Genomic DNA, 18,155 nt, shown 5'->3' with positions numbered 1-18,155 from the left:
CACTTTCCAATTACTTTCACGATCGTCAGTTCATTTGGGCTTTAGCCTGTCTTACAGTATTCTATGTCCATGCTGTTCTTTTGTTTTCCTTCTTCCTTTTTATATAATTATATTGAATTCTGTTGGTACTTCCTTGTTTCCTTCAACAGGCATCACCTGTGACTAGTAGAATAAAATATAGTAAAAGAATCAGGCAATGGGACCCCAGCCAGTGATAAGTTCTGAAAGTACAACTCCTAGGCAAGTTTCACTGCTGCCACTACCACTGATTACACACATATTTGACAACCTCTACTTTTATGAAGAATGTGGTAATATCAAGAGTGGTATATACTTGGGAAACTGTTAAGATTTTTAAGATTATGTACCTTCTCAGAGAATCTGTTCATTAATTCCTGTCACCAAGGAAAAAGGCAAAGAAAGTACTGGCATTATTCCAACATCTACAGAAGTGACATCTTCAATTTTCCAACCTAGAAAGAGAAGATTGGAGTACCTATAAAATGGAAAAGAACTGGAGAACTTTGATATCCTGTGCAGTTTCTGAAGATACACTTATATCCTGCAAAGTTTAAAAATAAGAATATGGAAAGCTGTATTTTTCATGAACTCGTAAGTGACTAATAAATTATCCCATGTTTAATTATGTAATATTCTGTGAAATAACTTTCTTTGAGCAGATATTCTGCTAACAAACCAAGAAAGACTTTTAAGGGTAAATTGTTCCTTCCTGCCACAGTAAAAATACTAAACCCAAGAGCACAATTTTAATCTATCAGAAACCCTGAAGATTTCCACTAACTTCTGTTACCACTTCTTTTAGTACATTCTTAGACTTTTAGCAAACAGGGTAATTCATAACTCTTTAAGTAGTCTAGTAAGCCTTCAAGGTGTCTACTCTGAATTGGCTTACTTTTCTGTGAATAAAAGGTCAGTGGATGATTTTTATTTTTAATGGCCTAAGTCTTGAACCATTATGTGATTATTTTTCAATAACGAAGTTAAAATCTAAATACCACCATAGTGTGGTCAAAGAATATTGATGAAAGCATCCTTAAAACAAAAAGAGGGTGAACTTTAGCATCAGACCAACTCTACCATTTACCCTGAACATAAACAACAAATCAATTAGCACGTGAAAGCTTTCATTTCTTTGTTATTCTATACTGTCATGAGGAATAAATGGGGGGCAACAAATAAAAGGGGCAGTACATCATACATTTATCCTGGTCAAGATAATACAACCTATTAAAAAAAATAAAATTTCTGAAAGTAGCAGATAGCCAGAGAAAAAATGGAAATACATATCCTGATCTGTGATAACTAAGACAACCTATGTGTGCTGCAGAGCTCTCTTCTGTGAAGTGCTTCGCCTGCCTCCTTCGTCTCATCAGTGTGAGGATCACCTGCAAGCTTGAGAGTAGACTTTTCAACCTCATAATTAGACTCCATGGTCTTTTTTTTTTTTATTGCTGGTTCTCATATCCAGCGATACACTGCCAAGAAGAGGAATAATTCAAACCCGGAATTCCAGTTCCTTTCCATCTTCATAAATATTTTGTACAGCTTCACAGCTCTGTCTCCAAAGGCAATGATAGAGCAAAGTGTCAGCTTATCTCCTTATGGTTGGTTATACCACAAATCTCAAGATGTTATGATTGCTTTAAAATGACATCCTTTCTACACACACACACTGTACTGAACATGATTCTCATCTATCATTTGCCTCACTAAGAATACTACTACCCTGTCTACCAAACATTTAACCAGTACTTCTCAATTCTGGCTCTACATTATAAGCATCCATGGACATTTAAGATAAAAAAACATTACAGATGTCAAACCCCATGCCAGACTCACTGAATCAGAATATCTAGAGAAGAAATCCAAACACATGTTTGGGCACTGTTTTTCTTTTTTTTTCAGCTCCACAAATCATTCTAACGTATATAGCCATGGTTCAGAACAATTGCAAAACCTTGTGGGCTAAAGTATAACTAAACATTATCTTCCACAAAATTCATATACTGATATACATACACACATATTGTGTATATATATATATGAATAATTAAATTATTCTGTTTGAAGAAAGAAAGTCTGAAAAATTATTATGAATCCCCTTAATATCTCATCGCAGGTCTTACTTTCCAAACTTCTAAAAATTTGCTACTTCCATCTGAACTAGTTCTAATCAACTTGATAGGAATATGCTCAAAACAAGAACTTAAGTCTTTACCAAAGTTTAAGATAGTGAAGAACATCTCATTTTGTATTTTATGACCTATGAATGTATTTGCAATACAAAGCCTTTGTCAAACAGCAATTATTTTCACTTTCGTAGTACAGTACCCCAACTCTATAGTTTCATCTGCTTGACAAACATCAATTTAAAAACCTCTTTTTGAAGATCATGTGTTTTTCACCTATAAAAATTAATACAGACTTCCTATTTGTCATCCAGCACATAAGAAATTTGGAAGTTGTCATTCTGTCCTAACAATAAATAAAAAGCTGTTCACACTAAAAATCAACAACTCTTCTTAGATTCATAAGACAAGTGAGGTCACAGGGCAAATGGCTGCCCTAAAATTGCAGACGCAGATAGGCCAATACAGAAAATCACAACTTACTGAAACAAACCAACCAGCAGACACCTCTGCAGGAATCAGTGCTGGGGTAGGAAAACCTAAACTGTACTTGATGAACTGCTGAAGGCCTAAAGTAGACAAGTCTGTTAGAAACTCCAGGAGGACCCAGTCATGGTAGGGATCCCCATACATTAGTGAGTTTTACCTCCATGGGCTCTACCAGGTTCTCACAGTGACTATCTGAGAAAAATCCCCTCCCACTTCCAGGAGGGGGAAAGGGAAAAGCAACCATTTTTAAATACACTGGAGCGTTCTGTTCATAACAAGGTCTGCCCGCTGGAGAAACTAAGGAGAGCCTAAACTGCTGGGGGCTTATCAGAGCCTAACTGACCTGAAGGAAGGGAAATATACAACTTCAACCCACTCTAGCCATCCTAACGCCTCTGAGGGAAGTGGGAGGAGAGGGGAACTGAGGAGCGCCTGTGTAGTTCACAGTCCAGAAGCACAGGCTTCCTCAAAGACTACGACCTAACAACGCTTCCCCTCCCCGTACCACCAAAAATGAATCCAGACACAGACCTTACATCCTTCACAAAAATTAACTCAAAATGGATGGTAGACCTAAATGTAAAACTCCAAACTATAAAACTCCTATAACGTAGGAGAAAACCTAGATGACCTTGTGTATGGCAATGACTTTTTAGATACAACACCAAAGGCACCATCCATGAAAGAAAAAATGGTAAACTGGACTTGATCAAAATCTTCTGCTCTGTGAAATGCAGTATCAAGAGAATGACAAGATAAACCACAGACCTGAAGAAAATATTTGCAAAAGACACATCTGATAAACTACCATTATCCAAAATACACAGAGAACTCTTAAAATTCAACAATAACAAAACAAACAACCCAATTAAACATGAGCCAAAGACCTTAACAGACACCTCACCAAAGAAGATACACAGATGGCCAATAAGCATATGAAAAGATGCCCCACATATGTCATTGGGGAAATGCATATTAGAATAAGGAGATACCACTACAAACCTATTAGAAGAGCCAAAATCCAGAACCAAAATCCAGAACTGACAACACCAAATGACGACGATGACGTGCAGCAAAAGAGCTCTTGTTCATTGTTGGTGGCAATACAAAATGGTACAGCTATCTTTGGAAGACAGTTTGGCAGTTTCTTACAAAACTAAACATACTCATACAATACAGTAGTCACACTCCTTGGTATCTACCCAAAGGAAATGAAAATGTATATCCACACATAAACCTGTGCATGGATATGCAGAGCCACTTTTTCAAAATTGCCCAAACTTGGAAGCAACTAAAGATGTCCTTCAGCAGGTGAATGGATAAACAAACTGTGGTACATCAGACAATGGAATATTATATAGCACTAAAAACAAATGAGCTATCAACTATGAAAAAACATAGGAAACTTAAATGCATATTACTAAATGGAAGACAATCTGAAAAAGCTACTTACTGTATGATTCCAAATATGTAACATTCTGAAAAAGGCAAAATTATGGAGACAGTAAAAGGATCACTGGTTACCAAGAGGTAGGGGAAAGGGAGGGATGAAAAGGTAGAGCACAGAAAATTTTTAGGGCAGTGAAACTGTTCTATACGATAATACAATGGTGGATACATGTCATTATACATCTGTCAAAACCCACAATATGTACAACACCAAGAATGAACCCTAACATAAACTATGGACTTTGGGTGATGATGTGTTAATGTAGGTTCATCAACTGTAACAAATGTACCACTCTAGTGGGGGATGCTAATAATGGGGGAGTCTGTGCCGAGTGGCAACAGGGGTATATGGGAAATCTCTGTACTTACTGCTCAATTTTGCTGTGAGGCCAAAACTGCTCTAAAAAGTAAAGTCTGCCAAAAAATTAATATGTTAAGAAATGAAGCTAGCCACATTCTCATGATTATAAGGGTGGACATAATTTTTACTGCTCACTCACAATTCTAACATCCTGCTAGTCTCCTATTTAAGCAAAACTATAATGTGCACTATTTCTACAGTAAAAATTTAACGAAATGCTAAAATTAACCATGAAAGATGCATAGGTCAACATTTAAAACTTCCTTAATCCAACACAATTGTAATATTTTACAGTAAATGTCAAATGGTATTTGAAAAATTGTCAGTCAACTGCTTTCTTTTCATGTGAGTGAAACATCAAAACAAAGTAATTGCAGCATCTACACTAAAATATAATTATAGCATTAACTGGGTTGAAATAGGCCTCTAGTTACATCTTCCACTATTATTCTGAATAAGAATTTTTTATTATTTTTGAATAGAGTGGTTCAAAAATATTCATCCTTATTATTTACTGCTTTGGAGTTAGGACTGTCTATAAAGGGGTCAAAATGAATTATATTTATTATCACAGGCAATTCTTCAGAATGGCGTTTGATACATAAATATACTTTCAAATGAACCATTTGCTCAGTCGTCTATGAAATATAGTCATAAATAATCATGGCCTGGGTTAAAGAAACAAAAAGGAACATACATTCTCACATATCATATAACAATCTTTTATCCCAGCATCCATTCTCAGATGCTTAATGGCTAAGTTCTTAAGTATGGCCAAGTGAATTTTAAAAGAAAAATAAAACACATTATGAAAAATACAGTACAAAGACTGCATAGATGGAAAATCTGTTTCAGTACTTTTCCTCCCTTTCAAAAGACAAAAAGGAAAAAATACACAAAAGGAAAGCAATTTGGCAGAAAGTACTGCAATAGTTGATGCCACTAGATTTATAGTCACTTTTGGCAGAGTACTGCTGTGAAAAAGCAGAGGTGCTGCTATTACAAGAAAAGATTATGTACTTTCAAGAAAGGGTAGGATTAATCTCTCTTCAACAGACAACCTCACCAGGAAAAGCTTCAGAAGTTCCAGAGAGCCCTTACTGAAAGGGAAACACAACCAAAAACCATAAAACAAAACATTATTTAACAATAATTACCATATAATCTCTAAGTCTATATTATTTTTCCAATTAACATCCTGTGTTTAGCAAACCCTAACTTCCAAACGAAGACTGTACTAAAACCAAAAGTATTAGCTATTGTTTTTAGGTAAAAACCTTTGTATTCACTCCCAGTTTAAGGGAATGTTACTCTAGATCAAGGCTCATTTTTAAATCATAGCACCAGTAAATAGAAAGAAATATGCTCAGTATGTCATCATTTCATTTGTCTTATATAACAACTTCCAAAAGGATTAACACCAGTTGGAGAAATGAAACTAAGTAGAAATTAGCCTTATTTACTGAATAAAATTTATATTTACTGCTAATGAAAAATGATGTAAACAGTGAGCAACTATAAAAATTTTTCATGGCGGATATAATGTTTTCAGTTTGTCCCATGTATGTTCATTCCAAGAAGGGACATGCAACATATCTGACTCTTAAAGAAGGTAACCATGCACCTAAATTTGCTTCTAAGAGCTTTATGAGTTTTTTTTTGTTATTGTTGTTAATACATTTTTTCAGGTTATTTTCTCCCACAGTGTAAATGATTTATTTTTAATCAAAATTTGCAGACATATAAGAAATCACAATATTTTAATAAAGTATTTACATTCACTGTTATTTTTAAAAGTATCTAAATGTTTCTACATAGCTCTATATAATATTAATGAAAATATTAGGAAAAAGCTACAAATGCCAATATATTTTAAATTAAAATTAGGAAGTAAAGGGCTCAAACAATACTTCAATAATAGAACTGATCACTGAATTGTCCCCAAACAATGCCTGATAAGTCATCTTATCATACTAATTATAATTCACCAGAAAAATAATGCATCTTTCATAGGATCAAAAAATACTTATGAAAATAATTTAATTTGGTATATAGCAGTACCATATATCATTGATTCTTTAAAATAGTTTTCTATTTATGACTAAAAGATTAAACGGATATGCGAGTGTAATTTATGAAACTTAACTATAAAAATGTCAGTAGTAATTCCTTCCTGAGTATTCCTCTCCAATTTAAAAGCAAGGAAGCCTAATAAACTAAAGAAGGGATGGCAAACTTCAGCTTGTGGGCTGAATCTAGTCCACTGCCTGATTTTATAAATAAAGTTATATTGAAATATCTACACTCCGTCCTTCACATATTGTCTATGACTGCTTTTGCGCTACACTGGCAGTGTTGAGTAGCTGGGTCAGAGACAATAAAGCCAAAATATTTACTATCTAGCACTTTACAGAAAAAGTTTGCAGACTCCTGAATTATAGATTTAGACCTTCATTACTTCATTTGTATGCACACACACACTCATCTTTTATATGATCTTTAGTAGAGAAGATATTAAGCTAATCATTTAAGAATCTGTATGTTCTTTCTGTTTTGATTGTATAATTGTATATTGACCACTGTCTAATTTCTGGCCTCTTTATAAGGCAGAGGATACTGCCCGATTCTGATCTGCACTGCTTTGGACTCTACTGCATCTTCTCATATGCTTTAACATTTCTGACAGTCTATTTTAAAATAAAAATACCTCAATATTATAGCTATAATTTCCAAAAGGACTAGTTTTAGCCATTTAATGACTATGTGATATTACAAATAAAGGATGGTAATGTAGAAATTTAGATTTTAAACGCTGAATTAAGAAAAAGATTGCTACATGGGTGGAAAAAGGGATGGAATTAAAACCAAAAATACATCACAAAGAGAAAGGCACTGGGCTTTAAAGGATTACTTTAACAGGGAAAAATGTATTCTATACCAGGGGTCCCCAACACATTAGGGTTCCTGTTAGGAACCAGGCCGCACAGCAGGAGGTGAGCGGCAGGCGAGCCAGGGAAGCTTCACCTGCCGCTCCCCACTGCTCCCCATTGCTCGCGTTATCGCCTGAACCATCCCCCCTCCCCCATCCGTGGAAAATCTGTCTTCCGTGGAAAATCTGTCTTCCATGAAACCGGTCCCTGGGGCCAAAAAGGTTGGGGAACGCTGTTCTAGACTTAAGGAATCACTAAACACATGGCCCATTGTGGAACACTGAGTAGTAAGGAATAAAGTGTCAATGATTCTTTCCCCTTCCCCTCCTTCCACCCAAGCCCAAAAATAAAAACAAAAGTTACACGTAAAAGAGAGCTAGTATCCAAAATTTCTTTAAAATGAAATACAAAAGAATGAGAGATTAAAGCAATTGGGACTGCTAAATCTGCAAGTAGATGACTGTTATTTAAATTTTTCAAAAATGTTAAAAATTGTAATAACAATATGTGGAAGACAACTAACTTGCCTTTCTTCTTTGGTGTTGCAAATAAATATTAGAAATAGGTTTAAATTAAAGAAGAAGACCTATTATATAGAAGCCTCAACATCTTCACAGGAAGAAGTTTGAGTAATTAAATCCAAAGGTACTATTGATATTTCCTCCTTAGAATGATTTACATCACATGTGACTAAGGGAAGGGAGATGTATCAAATACCTTTTGGTAGTCTTTTATGATTATAGTTTATGAACTCTTAGTTTATTTTACAAAAATCAAGTCAACAGTCACTTTGTTTTGCTTCCTAGGAAGTTTTATAGTACTATATTATGTTTAATAAAAGGCATTCAAATATAAAGGTAGTATATAGTAAAACATCCTTTTCTCTTTGTCATTCTGCTATATTCTTAAACAGACATCTGTTTAGTTCGAACCAAAGACATTTCATTAATCTGCAATCCCAAGATACTGAATATACCTTCCGATGATAATGCACCGAATCAGGACCGGATATTCTCATTCAAGCATTATCAATCAGTGTTGACACTCTGATTATTAATTTCCTTCTTGTAAACAAGGTGTCACTTCCAATTCATGAAGTTAAAGTCAAAAAGTGACACCCAAAGCTTATCTTTTATTTAGTGATAATCACCCCTATAGTCCACTTACTTACATGCACAGTGCTAGTTATTACTTTTCCAACTTACTATACAATTACTCAAATTACATGCTGGCAAGTCAATGAAATTAGTCTCTATTAAATTTCTTACATAAAAATTAATAAAATCATATGATTAGGAACCCAGTATTATTTTTAAGCAATCGCATTTTAATTTACATCCTGACCATTAACACCCAATAAAGGAAAGTAAACTTTGTAAATAATATTTGAAAATGGCCCAAGTTTCCTATGTCATTAATGAGGCCCTACCGATTAAACAAAGGAAAAGCAACAACCCACCATCCTAGTATTCAATGTGAGCTGCTGTTTCATCAACGAAAAAAGTGTATCTCACATGCTTTTTCCTCCTCCCTTTTGTAAATAAAAGTTTACAACTGTGCATCTGCTGACTTATTATGAATGCAGGCAACGGGTACAAAGTAAAGGGACCCACAATGGGATTGAGTCCAACACTTCACCCTCTTTAACAGATACTCAGAACAACCAATCAGAAGACAACTATAGACAAGAGATGGTCCAGAGCATTCCCAAATCCTCCACAGAAAAAAATTCAAGATCCTAGAGCCGGAAGGACTCTTAGAAATCACAGATCCCAATTTCCTCATTTTACAGAAAAGGAAACTAAAGCCTAGAGATTTTAGTTGGCTTATCCAAAATTAGTCTGAAGACTAGAACACAAGCTTTTAATAAGGGAATTCTTCGAACATTCCTTTACCTTTTTCTGTCAGGATGGCAGTCAAGTTATAGTTTTAAAAGCAAATTATACTAAAAAACAAATGGAAAACAAAGAATACCTAGCAGAAATAAAAACCCATTTTACTTAAAGTAAAAAGGCTTACCAAGCACAGACTTGATTCCCCAGTAATTAACATATCCCTTCTCAATCCCATTTAGATTCCATCATACCTTGTTTCCCTCCACAGGAAATTCATTGCAAAAAAACTGCTTCCAGGCAGACACCTTTTCTGGTAGTTTCTAAAGTAAATGTGCCTATTCTCCTTGCTGCAGTAATCCACACTGAGAATCATAACCTACAGCTGACACAGTACTCATTCTTCCTTTTATACAAAGTCCTCTTCAGTGAGGAGCTAAGAGTTGAGAAGTAGAAGTATTTTGAAGTCCTCGTTTTTCCTCTACGGCTAGAATTTCAAATGACTAGAGTTCTTCTATGAACAAAAAGGATGGTGGGGTAGAAGAGTAACAAAAATTTGGCTAAATTCTAGCTGAACTGTTTCATTTTTAACTACTTTGAACAAAAATCTGTTTCCAAACCTTTTTTCCAGTTTTGTTAATTACAATAAAATAAAATTAATAAGCAGCAAGTCAAACATTGCAATGCTAGCTATCTTATAGTACAAAGCCATTAAACAATCATTTATCACCTACTATGTGAAACAAACTTTCAGAATCATTTATCACCTACTATGTGAAACAAACTTTCACATATTATCTTATCACATCTAAATAGCAATCCTTAAAACTTGTGGTTGAAAAGAACACAACCATTTTAAAGAAGAAAAAAACAGTACTTTAAGACCTTTTCCTTCGAAGACTGACTACATCAGCTACAAAAATAATGAAATTAAGGCCTTCCTACACAGAGCCTGGCAGCTAGCTGCTTCTCAGCAAGTATTTGCTGAAATAAATGAATGAAAGAACTGAACATTAAAACCATAGAAAAACTCTCATATTTATAATAATATCATATTGAATAGTCACCAAAACAGTCCTTGCATGGTCCTAAAAACATACACATTATTGCATTTAATCCTGACGCTCACTTCACGAACTAGTTGGGTTATTATTCCTACTTAACTGGTGAAGAACTAGGACAAAGTGTAGTTGTTCTCAACCAGGAGCCCCTGGAAGTGTGAGAGGGCATGTGGGTTACCACACTAACAGCAGAGGTAACCCTGGCATTTAGTAAGTGGGAGCCAGGGATATTAAATAGCCTGCAATGTGCTGGGCAAACCCACGGAATTATCCAGCCCCAAATACTAGCACTACTGAGAGACACTGACCAAGGATAAATGGACAAAGCCAAACAGCTAACAGTGACTTTAAATTATTTCGATTCAATAACAAAATCCAGGAAATCACCGAGGACCAACCCAAAGGAAATCAAATGTAAAAGCGTATCAAATTCTCAAGCTAGAATCAGTCTAGGCTACCTTCTCGAAATGGCAATAGGATAAAAGTAAAAGATTACATAAATCCAAACTCCACATCACTCTGCCACACTCTGTACCAAGTTTTCCATTTCTGTCTTGTAATTGCCTCGGTGCTGTATTTGAAAACTTTATCACCACCTTTAGTTGCTCCCTCTAAGATCTGATACAAAGAAGTCATCAAGTCCTTCTCCAGCTCCCATTCTACTACCCCTGCTTTGGATCCACTTTACTACCCATATGGATTTAGTTACATATTAAGGTTCCCTTGGTTCTATTCTTTTCATCCATGACACCACTGCATTATTAATCATCCTAAAAATCACAAGGTCTTCCTGAGAGCATATCTCCTTATATAATGATTCCTACAATGATTCCTTACTGAATAACACCCAGATAACTCAGGCTAGCACTCAAGGTTTTCCACCTACTGGTTCCTTATTTCTCCCTCCAACTCAATTAGGATCACAATTCCAAGCAGTCTCTAGTATTCCACTAAACTACCATGATCCCTTTTCTCTACTTTTGCCCACACTGTTAGCCGAGAATAATTTTCCGACTCCTCCTTCCCTGCCATTCTCAAGCCTCGTCTACTAATGTGCAGAAGTGTCATTAAACGCAATAAACTTCCCTGTAATCTGACTTTGTGTTATGTGAGTAGACCCTAAATAACTCTTATTTCAATTATGTTTATCTAGTTCTAGTCCTTGAACATAAGAATCATATTTTCATTTCTTTTGCATACTCACCTAGAACAATATATAGCTACTTAGAATCACAAAGTTGTTTCTCGAAGAAATCATCTAATACAGCACCTTCATTTTAAAAGTAAGAAAAAACTAACTCAAGGACACATAATTCTTTAGTGGCAAGACACGAACAAGAAATAAGGCCACAATTCATAATCGAATGTTAACTCTTAACAAGTGCTTGTTAAATGAACTCCAATGTACAGAAATCATTTTGTAAGCCTGCATTCAGCAAAATTACACTGCAATTTAAAAGACAAGCCCATGCCTTATCAAAGCAGAGACTGCCTACTATATTTTCCACAAGTCAGGAAGACAATAAATGAGATCCTTTGATAATTGTGATACTTAAAAACTCAATTTTTTACAAAGATTAAGTAAATTTGAAAGTCCATTTTTTGGCACAGTCCTTGAAATACTCATACATAAAACAACCTTGTTGTGTTTAGACGAAAATACCTTAAAATAAGATCAGGGTAGCCCATAGTTACAACAGACTATGAAGCAATTCAAAATTATACTAGTAAACCAGGAGTCCAGATAAGGACAACAGCAGAATTACTAGAAATGCCTTCATTCTTCACTTAGAACCTTTTTTCTCCCCTTTACTTATTCCTTATGGGGATAGATGATTACTTTATCTCAATAGTTCTGATGCTTAGATTACTCAGAAGAACCAAACTGTACCTATTTCTACGTGGCAAAAGGAGGAGAATTAAGATAATTAAATCACTACTGTACAACTTGGCATATAAAATTATGCTTCCCTGCTTCCTATCAGTAAGTTCATTCCAACCTCATATTCACTCCAGAAGCCAAAAAGGTTGAACATAAGGCATGTTTATAATGACATCAGCCATTTGCTATACGTTAATGCAGGAAATACATTAAATTTATCTTGCTTCATCATTTGTTAGATACTGTTTAAGGATTCAGATTTTCACAATTCTTGTCTACAAACATTAGATGTCAGATGTAAATCCTTCATCATTTTTTTTCTAACCTCAAAATAGATAACTTAGTATAGTCCTCCAACATTTAGGAAGACATTCTATTCGTTAAATTAGACATGCAATTCAAATTCTAATAACCCAGTCCCACTTTTGAAAACCTCCTACTCTGCTCGACAGTTAGATGAAAGAAGACTTTATTTACAAGTATATTTCTGCTCTGAAGACATCTTTTAGAACAAATGTATGACAGACTACAAGAGTCTAATATGAGAAGAAAATAAAGAGAAGGATTGTAAGAAGCCAAATGCAACAGTGAAAAATATAAAAGAACTAGGGCAAGAGAAGAGACTTATTATTAAGTCTGCACATTAAACCAATATGGAGCTTTGAAATAAACCATAGTTGTCTAGCTTTCAAAACAAAGAACAGAGAAATTAACAAATTTTAAGCCACGTATGTGGAAATTATGTAAAACTAAAAAGATCTTAGTCTTATTTTAGATAAAGATTTTTATTTTACTTTAAAATAAAAAAAGATTTCTATTTTACTTCAGATTTTCTACAAATCAAAGCCATAATAAAGCTCATAAGCTTATCTCCTACTTAAACCTAACAGAAGGAATGACTAGTGGTATTACTGGTAGGCAAACCAATTTATCACTATGGAATGTTCATATAAATCTCATAAAAAGGTAAAATAAAAATGTATTTGGTAAACTGGTTTCCTAACTTCACTGTAAGTACAATAAGAGAGGTTCTAAAAAAATTTACAGTGTAACTGTAAATTACAGATTCACTTTTCATACAGTATTTAACTATAAAAAATGTATAAAAGCAAAAGGCATATAAGTGATGATTTCGTACACTTGATCCTTTTCATTTGACAGTTAGCATTAGGACTAACATTTTAATTTTAACTTCTCCCTTTGTGTAATATGCTAATTCCTCAAATGCAGTAGGGGTAAAAAGTCTTGTCTAAGAAAAACATTTGATTTTATAAAATCAGCCTTGCTTGCGGTACTCATGATTATATTAAGTTATAAAAGGAGCAGACGGGCTGTTAAAAGAAAAAAGTTATGTACTGTAAGAAAATTGAGACCACACTGGGTCTCAACTGGGAAAATAGTAAAAATTGAACCCACTTAAAAGAAAACCAAAATAATCTAAAAATAGTTGATTTAATTTAACTTTTTTTCCCCCTTTTAGTCCAGAGGTGATACTCTTTTGCTGTGAACAAAAAAAAATTGGCTTTTCATTCTAAACAGTCCATCTGGATCCAATACCACACTACTTTGTCACTACACGGGGTTTTGCTGAACACTTAGCACCCACACTACCAAAATTAATTTTATTCCCGTCTTCACAAGACTAAAATAGGAGCCCTAAACTAGAAGGTATTGATCACTGGATACCGGAATAAAAATATCTATACAATTAAAGTAAAAAATATTTTAGTGTCAACTATCTAGATATTTGGGTAAGAACTATTTAGATATACTGTCTTAGAAATTCACAGATTCAGATCTAGCTTGGTCAGATTTTACCATTTTTACAGGTATGAGTGCACTACTGGTATTTACTATGAATGATAGACTTCACTTAGTAACACAATTCAGTGAAAACTTTTATAAGCATTTTGAACATAGCACACTAATCACAAATAAAATACCCTGATACCACGTATAGCACTACTTTGAAATGAAGATTTTAAAAGATTATAAAAAAAGGTAAGACACATGTTTAACTCAAATGCAGGCTCCCCTCCTCCTTCTCAGGAGCAGATAAATCTAACACGTGGGGAGTAAAGTTTCCTGCTCCTCCGTGTTTCTTATCATCTAGTGTTTTCGTCTATTTATTACCAACATGTTACTTCAATAATATGTAGGAAGCAGATATCCTACTGATGGATGAACAAAGCATTTTCTTTTTAAAATTTTATGTTTAAGTTTAAAATTAAGGGCATTTAGGTTAATATGGGTAAATATCATAGTAAAAGTAAACACAATTTTATTTCAAGTTAAATAGTTTGAGAGGAATTGTGAAGTATTCTCCATTGTTCAGACTGAAAAAATTATCTTGAAGAATGAGTAGGTATTTGGAAAAAAATGCTATGACAAAACAATTACAGTTCATGCATAACCAAGAAAAATAATCCTCTATACTAATACTTAAGAGTACAGCTAACCTAACAGTATTTACATATACATAACAAACGTAGACCATCAAAGGGAAAACTATCAAGACAGTACACTTCTCCATTTGCATTATACTAACAAAATGCTCTAAAACTTTTAGAAATAGCAATAATTCATAACTATTTATATAAAACTTGTATTTGTTTTCTAATGATTTTTCTAGATGGACAAGTCAGAAACAAATTCAAATTCAACCTCTAATTCATTAGAATAAATAAGTCATAATTTCAACATCTACCATGCACAATATTTTTAAAAAAGCAAATAAAATGTGCCTTGTGCTATTGTCTTTAAACCTCATCCTCTACATAGTCCATTCAATAGACCACTAGTATAAGCAGATATATTTCCCCTTAGAAACTTCTACTTCCTTGCAAAGACAGTAATTATTATAGCAAAACTTTAGAACTCTATGTGGATACGTGTTTAGCTACTATAAATTGAGCTAAGAAACATCACAGCAACATACAACCTGCATGCAAGTATAATCATGGGGAGAGATACAACCACATGATTTCACATAATACCTGATCATACCTTTTCTTTGGCATTAAACAGGAAAAGCAACTAATCAGCAATACAGAAGGACTGGGGAGAATACAGTAAAAGTTAAAAAATAAAATTAAATTAAATGAAAGGATACAGCCTTAAAGCACCAGTCTGAGTTCCCACTGCCAGGATCTTCTGTACAGGATCAAAGGCCAAGGCTGAGGGTTGATAGGGAAATCCATGGCGAACAGTCTAGGGATGGGCAAGTGACATCACAGCAACCAAGGCAGAAAGCAAAGTTTTAAAACAGAAAAGTCAATAGAGGTATTAGAACCGAGAAGCAATTATAATTGATGCAAAACACATATACATGCACTGCTATAAAAAAAAAACTATGAAGTCTACATCAAACAAAAACCTATGCACATAGAATCTGAAACCAAAAAAACAAAAACACTATCCCAGTGTTACACCTTAATTTCTGCTTTTCCATCATAGTGATAGGCTTTAGAAGAAAATTTAATATTCTATACTATTATGTCTGAGAACAAATTACTGAAGTTTGCAGTGGTCAAAAATTCTGTATATTCATTTAAAAATGCAATTCATGCTTTTTTTCAAGTGTGCTAACTTCATCATTACTTTATTTGGATGCTAAATACAAGTACTTCTAAGGAAATGCTGTCATAATTACTCTAATTAAGGATTCAGTAAAGCAATTAGCAAACATCTATCTCATCATTTTGCAACTGTAACAGAATGAAAATAAACACAGCATATATTTTTGCATTTTGCTATTAAATCCTTAATAATTTTAGGACACTGGGGCAAAAAAGTATGCACACACTTTTAAGAAACTCTGACTTATGAATGCCTGGTATTAATACCAACACAAGTTTGTATTTCTCATTGAGCAGCTGGTGAATTAATTCGCTGCATCATTCTTTCTGAATTACAGACCGCTATGGCAACTGTCGTGCCATTAATAGGCAAAAATCACAGCTCTAACTTTTTCACCAAACAAAATGATAGAAAGACCCTATGATTTCATATTTTAAGCCTCCTACCACATTTTAAGGGAAAAGTGATGAGCAAATATCTAGTTGAACACGTTTGGCTTTTTGATAAACAACATTCATTAGACACTGTTCCCAAAGGAAACTTGGAAGTCAGTGAATTATGTATTAAAATGCTTGAAAATAAAAGCCATAAGAGTAAGGTCAGTATAATACGTTAGAAGCAACCTTGAAATGACTGCCGCACGTGAAAATCAACGAAAAGGAGTAAGATGATGTCAATCTCCAAAATAGCCCACCAAGCACAGTGTGCTAGAGGAGCGAGACCTTTATTCGAGGTATGATTATTATTGGCGTTCTATCCCTCGACTCGTGTGTAAAGCCTGAGTTGCCCCTAAAACGACCCCGATTTTCGCGGGTCTGCGCGCTCCGTTCACCTTGCACAGCTGAAAGTGCTCGGACTGGAGCGTTTCCTGGATCTCGGGCTCCCGGTTCCCAGGCGGGTGCTGCTGCTGCAGCTGCTGCTGCTGCGAGGCCGAAGACGAGCCGGCGGTCAGGCCGTCCAGCACCTTCCTGATGTTGAATTTCCTCATGGTCTCGGCGGGGTCCCCCGCAGCCCGGGAGGAGAGGTAAGGGGCGTCCGCAGGCGGGGGGAAACCAGCCCGGGCCGAGGGCAGCTTCGACCGAGGACGCGGAGGTGTGGGACAGAGTGTCAGTGTGAGGGGAAGGAGGCAGCTGGGGAGAAGCAAAAGATAATCCGAGCAGGATATACTGCGACGGGAGAACCGCGGCCGCCAGAACCCCGGGCGCCGACCTCTCTTCCTCCGAGGCCGCCGCTGCTCGCCGCGGCTGCTGCGGCGCCACTTGAGCCGCCGCCGCTGCCGCCGACTCGCTCCGCGGCCCGGCGGCACAGCAGTGGCAGCGGCGCCCCGAGCCCGCTCCGCCTAGCCTCACCTGGCGGCGGGCTGACTCTGCGCCGCGCCGCCGCCCCGGCTCGCCCCCGCCGCCGCCGAGTCCATGGCCCGCGGCCCCGCCGCCCACCCGGGCCCCGCAGTCCCTCGGCGCTTCCTCCCGCTCCTGCTTCTCCTCCTCCCGGGGATCGCCGGTTCTCCGTCCGCCGCCGCCGCCGCCGCCGCTCGGCCTCCCGGCCGTTCAGCGCCTCTGCCCGCCGGCCATGGCACGCAGGGCGCCCGGGGTGGGTCCCAGAGCTCTCCGCTTCGCTCCTCCGAGGCTGGCTCAGCCCGCCCTCGCTCCTTCAGAGCCCCGGCTGCCCACCTCAGGCTCCGCCGCCGCCCGCGCTCCCGCCCGGCCGCTCCCTCTCGCCTGACAGGGCGCCTCGGCACACGGCACCAACGCCCGCTCGGAGCAGCAGCGACAGCCTCGGTTACAGCACCGGCCGCGGCGGTGGCGGCAGCTGGGCCTCGGCGGAGCCGGGCTGCTGAGCATGCGCACCGCTCGTACCCACCCCCTCCTCAGCCACCGGAGTGGAGCTGGGGCTTAAATTATCCTCTGCGAAAATCCCAGACCGTGGCTAAATTTCTCCCATCTCAATCGCCTTGCCAGAGGATGCAGCTGCTTTTCCTGCAGCTGGGAGAGTAAAAATGTTGATGACTAACAAGCAGCAGGAATCCTTTATTTCAAAATCGGTCATTGAAGCGGGGGTTTATATTCTCACCCTTTAATGAGGCACACACTCCCGGCTGCTGGCTGCAATATTATTGTTGTTGCTTTATTGATGGGCTTTGTTTTGGATTGATTTGGATTTTGATTTTGAAAAACAGCGTCTAGACAACGGTTATGTCTGTGGCAAGGGGATGACAGACTTAGAAAGGGTACCAGGAAAGATGAACCTAGAAGGGGAAAAATGAATTCTTTCCTGTAGCTGTTACTGTTGGTAGGATGAAAGCATGGCCAATGGCAGGTAGCTGCTAGAATGGGAAGAGGATGCCAAAGGGAAACGGCTCCAGGGCTGGGTGTTTGCCCCGACCAGTGACACGCCAGCCGTGGATTCAGTCCGCACGCAAGCG

General features: G+C 37.1%; 1 protein-coding gene across 6 annotated transcripts in view; it reads right to left on the bottom strand.

Annotated features, from left to right (window-relative positions):
* STXBP5 (syntaxin binding protein 5) overlaps positions 1-16,840 on the bottom strand; it is a 165,692-nt gene extending 148,852 nt beyond the window's left edge. For all 6 annotated transcript variants that reach the window (XR_013830897.1, XM_079939884.1, XM_079939885.1 and 3 more), the window contains exons 1-2: positions 16,566-16,840; positions 15,267-15,364 (exon numbers count right to left, since the gene is read on the bottom strand). Coding sequence is in view for 5 of the 6 variants with exons in the window: in XM_079939884.1 (XP_079796010.1) it covers positions 15,267-15,364; positions 16,566-16,721 (254 nt within the window). In the remaining variant the exon portion in view is untranslated. The remainder of the gene's footprint in view (positions 1-15,266; positions 15,365-16,565) is intronic.
* Between the last annotated feature and the right edge of the window lie 1,315 nt (positions 16,841-18,155).

The sequence above is a fragment of the Stenella coeruleoalba genome (genome assembly GCF_951394435.1).
Source record: "Stenella coeruleoalba genome assembly, chromosome: 12".
In the NCBI taxonomy this organism is placed as follows: Eukaryota; Metazoa; Chordata; class Mammalia; order Artiodactyla; family Delphinidae; genus Stenella; species Stenella coeruleoalba.
Note: the sequence above shows the minus strand (reverse complement) of the source record. Positions and strands in the feature narration are given on the sequence as shown.